The sequence below is a fragment of the Pogona vitticeps genome, chromosome 3, assembly GCF_051106095.1.
Source record: "Pogona vitticeps strain Pit_001003342236 chromosome 3, PviZW2.1, whole genome shotgun sequence".
In the NCBI taxonomy this organism is placed as follows: domain Eukaryota; kingdom Metazoa; phylum Chordata; class Lepidosauria; order Squamata; family Agamidae; genus Pogona; species Pogona vitticeps.
The window spans coordinates 36,478,182-36,490,503 of record NC_135785.1 but is presented as its reverse complement, the minus strand read 5'-3'; the positions used below and the strand labels follow the sequence as shown (position 1 = coordinate 36,490,503).

General features: G+C 39.9%; 1 protein-coding gene across 1 annotated transcript; it reads left to right on the top strand.

The window, feature by feature from the left end:
• The first annotated feature begins 556 nt into the window (after positions 1-556).
• On the top strand, positions 557-5,248 carry KCNE4 (potassium voltage-gated channel subfamily E regulatory subunit 4). Its single transcript, XM_020795480.3, is given in 3 exon segments — positions 557-1,455; positions 2,571-2,584; positions 2,586-5,248. Coding segments are annotated over 3 exon segments (591 nt in total). The 5' UTR covers positions 557-1,403; the 3' UTR covers positions 3,111-5,248.
• Positions 5,249-12,322: the final 7,074 nt, after the last annotated feature.

Sequence of the window (12,322 nt, the reverse complement as noted above, 5' to 3'; positions counted from 1 at the left end):
ACCGGTCCCAGGACAGATCCCTGGGGCATACCATTTTTCACTTCATTGTGAAAATTGCTCATTGACACCTACTTTCTGTTTCCTGGTTCTCAACCAGTTCTCAGTTCATAAGAGGACTTGCCCTCTTATCCCCTGACTGTGGAATTTTATAAGCAGCCTTCAGTGAGGGACCATATCAAATGCCTTCTGAAAATCCAGATAGACAATATCCACTGGTTAGCCCACATCCACATGCCTTTTCAAAGAATTATAAAAGGTTTGTGAGGCAAGACTTACCCTTACAGAAGCCATGCTGATTTTCCCTCAGCAAGGCTTGTTCTTCTATGTGTTTTAAGATTTTATCTTGGATGAGGCTTTCCACCATCTTCCCTGGAACAGACATTAGGCTAACCAGCCTGTAGTTTCCCGGGTCCCCCCTCTTTCCCTTTTTAAAGATTGGCATGACATGTGCTATCCTCCAGTCCTCTGTCACTATGGTCATTTTAAGGGACAAGTTGTATATTTTAGTTAAGAGATCAGCAACTTCATTCCTCTGTTCCTTAATAACACTTGGGTGGATGCCATCTGGGCCCAGTGACTTATTGCTCTTCAATTTATCAATTAGGTCTAAAACATCCTCTCTTTTAACCTGTATCTGATTTAATTCATTAGTTAGGAGGGGCCGTTCAGGCAGCGGTATCTGCCCAAGGTCTTCTGTCGTGAAGTAAAGAACTCAGTTAATTACTTGGCAAATTAGCTTGCTTTATTTTGGAGCTGGTCAATGGTAACAACAGGCTTTGTTCTCAATTATGATCATTCAGTCACAAAGGTGTCTCTGAGCACTAATGGCTCAGCTTCTAATGATGGTCTTTCTGTAAGGTACAACTATCACGCCAATGGAAGGTGGAAAGATTACTTTGCCAGACTGATCACGCTGGTTGGAGCATTCCAAGCACTGTCTAGGACAATTTCCCAGCCAGTCTGCCTTGAAACAGGCTCATGAAAAAAAAAAAACAGTGCTTGTACATGGCCATGAAAGGGGTTTTTGATGGATGCTCTGGCTCTACACTGTATTGCTTGGCAAAGCTTCTCCAGTCATTGGCAGGATTTGCCTCTTTATATACACAGAACAGCTTTCTGCGCAAGTCATGTAATTCATCATTGAAGTGTCAGGGTCTCAGTTGTCTCCAAACTCTCCAACCCTAGCCTGTGTTTAGGAAAGAGTTACTCAGCACTCCCACCCCCTTTTTTCATGTCTTGAAGGTGTCAGGAATTCAGCCAGTGAAAGAGCCAGCCTTTGAGTTCATGCGCTGACTCCAGCATGAAACTATTATAAACTCTTGGTCACGTGATGAAGCACTTCTTCTGAGGTTATTAATGCTTGCGGCAGCCAAGCAAAGTTTCAGAACTCAGGAACCTGGTTGATGAGCTGTGTTCTCAGAGCGTTGGGAAGCCCAAAATTGTTTGCAGAGTCACGTAAGTTATTCAAAGTCTCTTTTCTCCCCCCCTTTGCTTCACTGCTCTGATATAACAACTCTTTCATATCATTATTTTCCACAGCAGAACACTGATAACCTACACAAATGCACAGCGCTTCTATTCAATAAGCTTGTCTGCTGGTAAATCTTTTTCCCTGCAAGTTTTATGCCTCCCACATGCATGAATTTCTTTAGATCTGCTCTTGCATCCTTTGTTAAATCACGATCACATGCTCACCCTTAATGTGTTATCTTTAGACAAAACTGAAAGGATTGCTCAGGTGGAAATTTCAGCCTGTGAAGTTCTCTACATTTCTAAAAGGAAAAGAACATATCTGTAGAGTCATACAATCATGATCATATTTAGTATTTAGATAGAGCATTTTGGTTGTTCAAGCTCCATAGGAGATTTCATCTCAGTAACTCATGCAAGAATCTTGAAAGGATGGCAAATATTATTACAGTCATATTGTCGAGTATGGGGTGGGGGAGTCTGAGAGATAGTGGCTTATCCAGGTTTCTGAGAGAGTTTGTGGCCATGGTAAGATTTTAACCAGGAACTTTCCAGTTTGTCATTCTTATTGTTTTCATGAGCTGCAAGAGACACAGCTATCAGATTGGAGAGCTTACCTTTTGTTTTTGTCCACATAATTTGTGGGTGGAAGTTCCAGGTTCGATCCTCTGTATTTTCAGTGAGAAAGGATTAAGAAACAGATTATGAAAATATATTTGTCTGAGGATGCTGTTGGTTAGAGAACTTGGAAAAAAATTCTATGGATTATAATTTCCAGTATTACCCATAGAACAGTAGCCAGCCATGCTAGATAGGAGTTTCTGGGATTTATAGGCCAAATATATATATATATATTTTTTTTGAGCACTGGACCATATAATACCGAGCTAAGTGACCGCATGTTGTAAGGTAGCTTCCTTGTTCAGACACACTGATCTCATATACACCTTTTCTTTATATGGTAAAACATTTCCATTTGGTTGACCATAGTAGTACATCTCAAATGAAGAGCAAGGATTATCAATTCACATCTAAGATTAATTTTTATGTTACAATTTTCTACCCCTTTTTTTCCACATCTAACTCTATTCTTCTTCCAGGTTCTGACTACCCTCCAAAAAGTTTTGACGCTCACAATGGATCATCCAAACATGACCCAGACCTTGGTTGCCAGTGAAAGTTCCGGTCCTGCTGCTTCTACTTCAGCAAAAGAAGGAGAAAATGGCAATGAATACTTCTACATCCTGATTGTCATGTCCTTCTATGGAATCTTTCTAATGGGGATCATGCTGGGCTACATGAAGTCCAAGAGGAAAGAAAAGAAATCCAACCTGCTGCTGCTCTACAAGGATGAAGAGAGGGAATGGGGACAAGCTGTCAAACCCATGCCAACCATCTCAGGTCTGAAGTCCGTCCAGATTCCCATGATGTTCAGCATGCTGCAAGAGAGCATGGCACCAGCTCTCTCCTGCACCTTGTGCTCCATGGAGGGAAGCAGTGTGAGTGAGTCTTCCTTGCCAGATGTTCACCTCACTATTGAAGAGGAAGTTCCAGATGCTGAACTGGGGGAAACAGCTGAAGTTGCTCTTCTCAATGACAGCTCTGAAGGCTCTTCTGAAAGCATCCACCAGAATTCCTAGCACTTGGAGGCTCTAGGGACACAGTGTCTTTGTAAACCAGAGGTGAAGATTTCTAGATTTGCCTCCTTCCCTCAGTGATCTCCGCTAGGAACGGAAAGAGTGACTAGTTGTTGTGGGAAGGAGGCAGGGAGCAGAGCAGCAAACACAAAAATAATGTATAATAGAATGACTTTGTTGTTTTGGTTGGAGGGATTTTTTTCTCCCCAGGCAATTATGTTTTTATAGCTTCTGCTTCCTTCACAATTTTAGAAACATCTGGGAAGTAGTTGAGATTTATATAAGAGACAGGTTTGTGAATGATTTGTGTTTTGACAGCTAGCCTCATTGATCTGTGCTTAATTAATATTTTATCTGGTTCCTTAAAGGCTTCCTGTGTCTAAAAGGGACTTTTAAACAAAACAGTTTTTGTTAGAAATCTGGCCACAAAGGATAAGAATAATGTGATGCAAGAGGAAAGTCTTTGCTTCAATCAGTGGCTGAGCAGAATTCTTGATTCTCAGATAGTGGCAACTATGTGGGAATAGATGTATTTCTGAACAAATGTTGCTTTTTGGAGTCAGAGAAGGGTCTTTTACCAATGATTGAAATAAAGCTGCCTCCAGGTATACCAAAAAGACTGTGAGCACAATTCTGGGGGCCATTTGGTTTTTCATTTTAATAGTGCTGAGCGAAGAGAACACTGCTGCCTTGCAACTTCCACTTTCTGCAAAACCAAGAGTCCTTTAATTTTCAATTGAGATGGATTCATTTTTGAAAATATTTAATTTATTGTAAGAATAGTTGTCCTAATGTAATGACAATGGCTCCCTTCAGATATTATACAACACTATGAGTGAGACTTCAAACCACAGTCAAAGGCTGTAAACAAAAGGGAGAAATCACGATGCATTGCTGCTTCTCTCCTTTGGTTTTCCATCTGTTTGGGGTTCCTGCTTCTGTAGTGCAGGCAGCTATAGACACAGGGCATGGATTGTAACTGCCAATTCAGACATGATGCTAAAACCGGGCTGGGGAACCCGTGGCCGTTCAGCTGTTATTGGACAGAGATTTCCATGACCTCTTGCCAGCACAGCCAGGGATGAGAGGGGATGGGGTTTGCCTTCTAACAACCAGCTGGATGCCATCTTCCCCAGCTCGTAATTATCCAAAACCATTGGATTATGGTCTCTGATCTTTTTTTGCCAATCAGTTATAAACCATTTCCTGCAGTTCAGGCATCATGCCAAGCCATTAGTTAAGCTTTGTTTTACAGTAGCATGGCAAAACATCTGACCCACTTTATGTGTGTGTGTCTGTACGTGCATGCATGCATGCTTTCCAGATCCTAGTGCATTGCCCCTGTACAAATTTTATAGAGGTTCTGAACTTCGACTGTAATTATTTCACTGTGCATTGCATGTGACAATAGCATCACTGTTTGGACTGGTCTTGTTGGCATGAGAATAGAAACTTTGCCAAAATGTCTCTTTGAGTTCCCTGAGTAATACAGCTCAGAATATACTCATTGCCATGGGATACATTCTGGGAAAACAGTGCATGGAAAGGGAACAGGCACAAATGATGCAATAGTCCCATTTTCTCCTTCCATTCTAACGTCTCAGCTCCAGATTCAATATGAATGAAGCTAATCTAATGTCATGGATCAAAGAGAACTGTCTGTTCACTTGTCTGATGACACAAGGGATAGAATTGTTTTGTTTATGGGGAGGTTTTGTTGTTCATTGACAACTGGCTGCAAATCTCATTAAGGCAATGGGAATATTTCTACTGACTGCTGAACAATCCACAGGCACAAACTCTGGGTTACTTTATTCCAAGAGGGGCTGTTTAAGGTTTTCAAAGAAACTGAATTAACTTTTGGCATTTTTCCTGGAATCACTTGAATCCTGAAATTTTCCAACTCGAACTGTCCGCCGAGTTGTCACATTTTTTTTCCCATGGCTGTATCCTTGATCCTTTTGTTTTAGTATACTTCATTTGTGATTCTTTCTCAGCCTCTTCTTCTTCTTTTCTTTAAAAGAGAATTATGTATATACTTTGATACCAGATTGTATATATTTGCCTTGGATATTTAAATTTAACTATTTCTTTTTGTTAACGCAAATTGTTATTTAAATAAAGAGATCACTCTTTGTGAATTTTTAGCTGATGTTTGCTCATTATTCCAAAAAAGTCTCAGTTCCAAGAGACATAACTCACCTGTGCCACGAACATTACTGTCACCAATTCTAATTATTGACCTCTCTTCTTCTTCTTCTTCTTCTTCTTCTTCTTCTTCTTCTTCTTCTTCTTCTTCTTCTTCTTCTTCTTCTTCTTCTTCTTCTTCTTCTTATTCTTATTCTTATTCTTATTCTTATTCTTATTCTTATTCTTATTCTTATTCTTTTAAAATTCAGCTTTCTTCTCATTTCCTCTGTTATTACTGGGTTAAGGTTGTTGTAAAGGGAGCCCCATGGCGCAGTGATTAAACTATAGTACCACAGTAAAGTCTCTGCTCACAAACTGAGTTTAATTCTGATGAGTTGAGATAGCCTTCCATCTTTCGAGGTCAGTAAACTGTATATCCAGCTCATGTGAGGGGGTGTTAAAGTGTTCATGTTGGTAGCTTCAGTGACACAGTCCAACCATCTCGTCCTCTATCATCCCCTTCTCCTCTTGCCTTCACACTCTCCCAACATCGGGGTCTTTTCCAGGGAGTCTTCTCTTCTCATGAAATGGCCAAAGTATTGGAGCCTCAGCTTCAGGATCTGTCCTTCCAGGGAGCACTCAGGGTTGATTTCCTTCAGAATGGATAGGGTTGTTCTCCTTGCAGTCCAGGGGACTCTCAAGAGCCTCCTCCAGCACCACAATTCAAAAGCATCAATTCTTTGGTGGTCAGCTTTCTTTATGGTCCAGCTCTCACTTCCATACATTGCTACTGGAAAACCATAGCTTTGACTATGCGGACCTTTGTTGGCAAGGTGATGTCTCTGCTTTTTAAAATGCTGTCTAGCATCTTAAAAAGGTGAGATTTAACATGGAATCAGTTCTACTGAAGCTATTTCTAGGAGGGAAAGGATTTAAATGTGCAGTGTTTCCATCACATCTATCACAGTTGCTTTGGTAGAGAAAGCCTGACACAAATGTAACACACATTCACATTTGGCTAGGGTGAAATTAGCAATAGTAGCAAACCTGCCTCCTTTGCTTGAATAATTAATTTGAAATGACTTAGGAAACCAAAGTAATTTTCCTACATGCCTGTCCACTTAAACACTTAAGCAGTCTCTTCCAAAACAAAGGCTCTTGTGACTCTCAGAAAAAGCTATAGTAGGAGCCACAAGAGAGCCATAGTTCTCAGTGAGTTGGTAAATGTATGTCTCTGGATGCTGATACAGTTCATCAGGCTGTAACTAAGGTTGTGACACATACTGTGGAATTTGCTCCATAATTAGCACAGGTGAATTGAAAGATGTGGAAGAAAATATCATCTTACCATCCTCAAGTCCATGATAGACTGAATGATAAAAGCCTGATCTGGAAGCACCAAATGAGTGCAAGCATTTCAGACGTCAAAACTAGATGATACATTCAGGGCAGATCAACTATGAAACGAATGAAGCTTAAGCTTCCAGCGCCCTAATCCTGGAGGGGACCCAGAAGCAACTTTAGTCCAATTTTTTTTAAAAAAATGTGGTTATCTGTCATAGAACAACCCCATTGAAAAAAAGATAACAGTGATTATTGTTGCTGGATACAGTTCAAGCTTCAGGGCTCCAAAACTATATGTCGTCCATTGGATATGTTTAGTATGTTTGTAGAAGATGTGCTCCCTTCAGTAATAAAAGACATCTGCTTGTGAAAGAACATTATTTTCCTCACCTATATATCTTCCATTTAGTGTGCGTTCTTTTGTCGTTGGTCACACAGCAGTGTGTGTCTGTGTGGATACGTTTTCTAAACAAAGGTAAAATAGGTACAGTATGGGATTCATTGTATGTCATCTATGAATTCTCCATAAAGATAACTAAAAGAAGGTGTGAAAGATGAAGGCATCTACTTTAAAGCCATGCTGAGGAAGAATCCGCTGCCAGTATCCTGCCAGGACTATGTCCTCCTTATTTGGATTTGGATTTTTATAACTGTAAAATCTGCCCTCTAATGAGTACCAGGAGACTATTGAAGCAGATATACAATTATAAGGAACCTGGCTCAAAAAACTATACATAAAATGGGCTCACTGTCTCCATAGTTATTTCTCTAACTCATTTCTTGGTGTTTGGATTCAGTGCCAGTTTCTCACAGTAAGTTCCCCTCAGGATTTCCCTCATGCCTGAACACACACACACACACACAAACACACACAAACACACACCGCCTACTCAAGCACAGCAAACTATAAGCTAATTAAATCATGTCTTTTGCAGGCTGGGAAAGAGCACATCATCATAATCATTATTGCATTAAAATATTCAGTGACTAGATAGATAATGTGATGCATTTAAGTACAGAGATCTGCAGTTAAATGTATGTCCTTGTGATCTTTGTATCAGCACCCTAAACATGAGGACTTCCAAAAGATACACCAGAATGCCACATGAAATATATTAATACAAATATTACCTTTCTTTAAAGGCAGGGTGTTTCTTTTCAAATAGCTAGAACAGTATAATTTCAAGCTTTTCCCTTCTCTTTTATTCATGTTGGGGTCATTAAATGGACCCCAAGAAGTACAGGTACTTCTTCTGCCACTAGCCATGTACTTTTGATAGGTGATTGATAACCAAAGGTTATTGTATAAAGCAATCTAAAAGAGATTGCTTAGAGCAAATGTACATCATAGGGTGTCCAGATGGCAGCCATTTTATATGCATCAAGCCCTACTTTCCTGTTAGCAGTGAACAGTTGGAAATATTTAGAAAACAGAAGAAAAAGAAATTTTAACACATGTTTTGTCTTGAAATGCATTGATATTTTTGCCATAGAATTCAAATAAACAATTATTTTGAGGCAGGATTAAGGCCTAAGTACTTTAATTGTTGAAACAATTCTGTTTTCCTTAAAAAAAGTGCAATACTTTATTTTGGGGCTGTAAACAAATCTAATTTCCTCCCTTTCTTCTGGAGCTTCAAAAATTGCACATTATTTCCTTTAGCTCTACCATGGAGATTAATGGTTTGTGAAAGAACATTTGGGATTGAGAGAGCCACCAAGAGACTTGTAAAGCAAGTGTTTAAAAAGTGTTCTGGAAACACATTTTGATCCCTTCAGTGTTTTAAAGTATGAATGCCAAGTTGCAATTCAGTATTGTAACAAATTGCCATTATATTTAACTCATTAAAAGAGGAATGGTGGATTCTACAATACCATGACAGGAACCATGATAGACTCAATGGAAATAAATTGGATCCCTTGTGATCTAAATCCCTTTGCTTGCTCACTCTCTGAGTTCTTTTCCGTGTGAACCACTACATGTGCTTCAAACACTACTAGAGAAATATGGGTGACGGCAAGGAACATTTTTATGGGAGAAAAAAAAGTATTGCAGAGCTCTTCCCTAAAATCAAATGTGATTTGCATGGAGACAACAAACTACGGATCATGGATACACGGATATGTTCTATCTGTTCATGCCTTTGGGGTTCTCCCCAGGGGAAACAGTGTCTTGGAAACCAGCTCTTCCAGAAAAGGTGTGTGCATGTTTGTGTGCACACGTGCACAGAATCAGGCATTAAAGAGTGCTATAGTACTGCAGTGCTAAGACAATGAGGATTTGCCTTGTACTGTCTGCAGGGTAGTTGCGAGGGTGGGAGAAGTACAGCGTAATTGTTTCAAGGAAAAGGGAGCTTAGTTCATGCAAGCTAACAACTCTAGAGAATAAGCATCGAACACACTTCCTAAAAGGAAAGTAAAGATCAGAAGAGCTTTGTTTTGAATCCCATCTGTGGTTCTGATTCTTGGAATTGCACCTGCCTTTTTTCCTATTCTCATTTTTTTATCCAATTGCAAGTGTTCATTGTTCTGTCCCTTACAGAAATCTGTATTTTCACATGAAGTTTCCCAGTATATGCTGTTTACATCGTAATGTAGGAACTTTTTTGCATATTTTTATTATTATTATTATTATTATTATTATTATTATTATTATTATTATTATTATTATTATTATTATTATTATTATTATTATTATTATTATTATTATTATTATTATTATTATTATTATTATTATTGTGGTGGTGGTGGTGGTGGTGGTGGTGGTGGTGGTGATCTTTCATAGAATTGAAATGAAGAAAAAAAATAACAATCACATTAAACAGTTAACAACTTGCAGAGCATAAACTGAAAGCATCTCTAGCTTGCCATGACTGAGGAATTTTTTCAAGCTTTGGGGTTTTGCTTGCATTCATGCATATTTTTCTTCTTCTTTTATAATTTGCTGGGTAACAGGTATTCAGATTCTTTTAGAATGCCGCTCCATAGTCAAGGTCAAAACACTTGGTATGCTTTTTGAAAAGGTGCTCCTCAATTGATGCAAGATGCTTGTTTATGACTGCACAGGATTTTCTTCACCTAACTCTCCTGCATTTAGAGTGCCTTGTTTTGTGGCTGGTCAAATAAGAGTGTGGCTACGTTAAGAAAAAATGTATATGAATTGGGTTTATCATGGGTTCAGCATGTTTCAAATGGATTTTAATAAGGTGGCTACATGATGTATAGTATATGGAAGCTTGGAATTTTTTCCTCAGGAAGCATGGAGGTTTTGTTTTTTGTTTTTTGGTCAGAAAGCTAGGTGTTTTACTTGGGGGCAAGAGGGTTATTTAATTTACTTTGCTTGTGAAATTGATCATTGAGGCATATGAAGACTTCTTGCAATTTAGCAAAGCATGAGAGGGGCAAACAGGAAAGCCTGAGGTGCAACGTCTAGACAAGAGGTGAGTGAGATGCAGAGTCCAGAAATGAAGAGTAAGGACCTTTCTTTGCAGTGGGGCAAAAACATGGACCTGGGGCATGGATTTTCATGGATCCATGATTGTTAGGTAGGATCATCCCCAAAGCACTCGCCAATCATAGGCAGCACCTATTATTGGATCATAGGTGTTTATGCCTTGGATCAGGGTTTTTGAACCACTGAAAAGCCACACACCCATGATTTCTGTGGTGTAGTGTGTGTTTGCAAATGGGACTTATGATTTGACAGTGGTTTGGGGCAGACCAAGTCACGCAAGATCCACTCCTTGCCTCTTTACAACATCCACAATCCATCCTGGGTTGGTGTTCTTTGGAGCTGAAAAGAGCCATAATATTTTGAGAATCCATCCACTGGCTTCTTTATTTTTCCAGTCCTTAGCAGCTCTCTCGCTCTCTCTCTGTTCCTTCTTTTCGTAATTGCTGCTTCTCTCTGCCTTCCGGGAACAGCAGGAGCATTCTTAAAGGGACATAAGCAGCCAAGCTTTCTAAAGGGACAAGCATCTTTGCTAGCAGACCCTCCGCCACCCTCTCCCTCACCACAGCTAGAAGGGCAAGGGGCCTGTGTGAGGGTGGGCGGGCACAGGAAAAAGCCTCAGTTGCAATGATTTTAAAAGCCACGTAGTATTCTCAACTGATACACATCACAGCCATGTAGCACTCTCAACTAATACACATCACAGCTTTAAAATGAATTAAAGCTTTTTTCCCAAGAGGATACACACACACCTATCCAAATACCATGTGACTACCATGTAACTTTAACTCAATTTTAAAACCTGATTTTAAATCCAGCTATCAATTCATTTTCATAGTGCAACCACACTCTAAATCCGCAAGGCTGATTGCTGAAGTGGGAGAGGAAATGAGCTAATTACCCAGAAGATGCACTCACGTTATTACTTGTTTGTCTACTCTCAGTTGCTGTGAAAACAGACTTCACAAGCTCTGCTCTGCTGGGGCCGAAACCATGGTTTTGAGTTCTTTTCCACAAGATGGTGCAGCAGAGCTGAAGTTTATTATTGCAGGACACATCCTGCATGTGGAAGAGGAAGAATTTAGCTGTTTGGAGAGAATCTAAACAACAGGACAGCCTCCCAACCCCCCCAATATTTTGCTGTGAGAATTACATCATTGTCACCTTTTATTCCTGAATATTTGTTGTTGCTTAATTCAGATTGAGTGGTTCAGTCAAGCTGTGCAGAAGAGCCTCCCACCATGTATGATTTAAAATGGGATGGATTCTGCCCCTGGTTCCTCACCTGGTAGGCTCAGTGGATTGCCAGCAATGCAAGCAGGGTCCGTCTGTTTCCCTGTGCTGTTGCTGTATTTGCTTTGCTCACAAATTACGCTAATATACCAGTATGCAGCTTTGCCCCTTCTTTGAAAACTAGTTCTGCGGATGTTCTTGTTCTTGCCCTTGCCACAATCTCCTCTTCCACTCTGAACTACAGCCCATCAGCTGATTTGCATAATCATGTCTGACCCCCCCCCAAAAGCGACACTTTTTCGTTGGGTAGCCGATGGGGCCAACAAATTTCTGAAGGGATGTATGTGTGTGACCCTTGGGCATTGTTAGATACATGTTCTACACCTTGCTGTAGTATTACACATGCTTGCTTGAAATGTAGTAATGATTTTAGAACTGCAGAGCTGGAAGGGACCCTATGGATCATCAAAGGTGGCACAGTGAGGAATCAAACTCCCAGTCTCGGACTCCACAGCCAGATACTTAAATCTCTTAGCTATTCAGAGATTCACAAATCTGTGTTATGTCATATCTTTGCACAGGGAAGGTCCCAGGTTTATTCCCAGCATCTGCAGGTTTGACCGTAGAAGATCCTTGTTAGAAACATGGCAGAGCTGATTCCATCCGACCCAATTTTTCTTGCTTCTTCTTCTTCTTTTAAACCAGGGAGGGGACTTCCATTTTCTGTTTTCCCGAAAATAAGATCTAACCTGAAAATAAGCCCTAGTATGATTTTTCAGGATGCTCATAATATAAGCCCTAGTCCAAAAATGAGCCCCAGTTAAATGAAACCCTGCCCTCCACCATTATGCAGCAACCAGGAGAACATGACATGACTGTGTTTGAATAAATGTAGATTGTTGTACATGAAAAAAAATCCCCTGAAAATAAGCCCTAATGTGGTTTTTTGGAGCAAAAAGTAATATAAAACCCTGTCTTATTTTTGGGAAAACACAGTACATACTGTACTTCTAAACTTTTAAAAATTATTTGGAGCAGTGTTGGGGATCTGAAGACA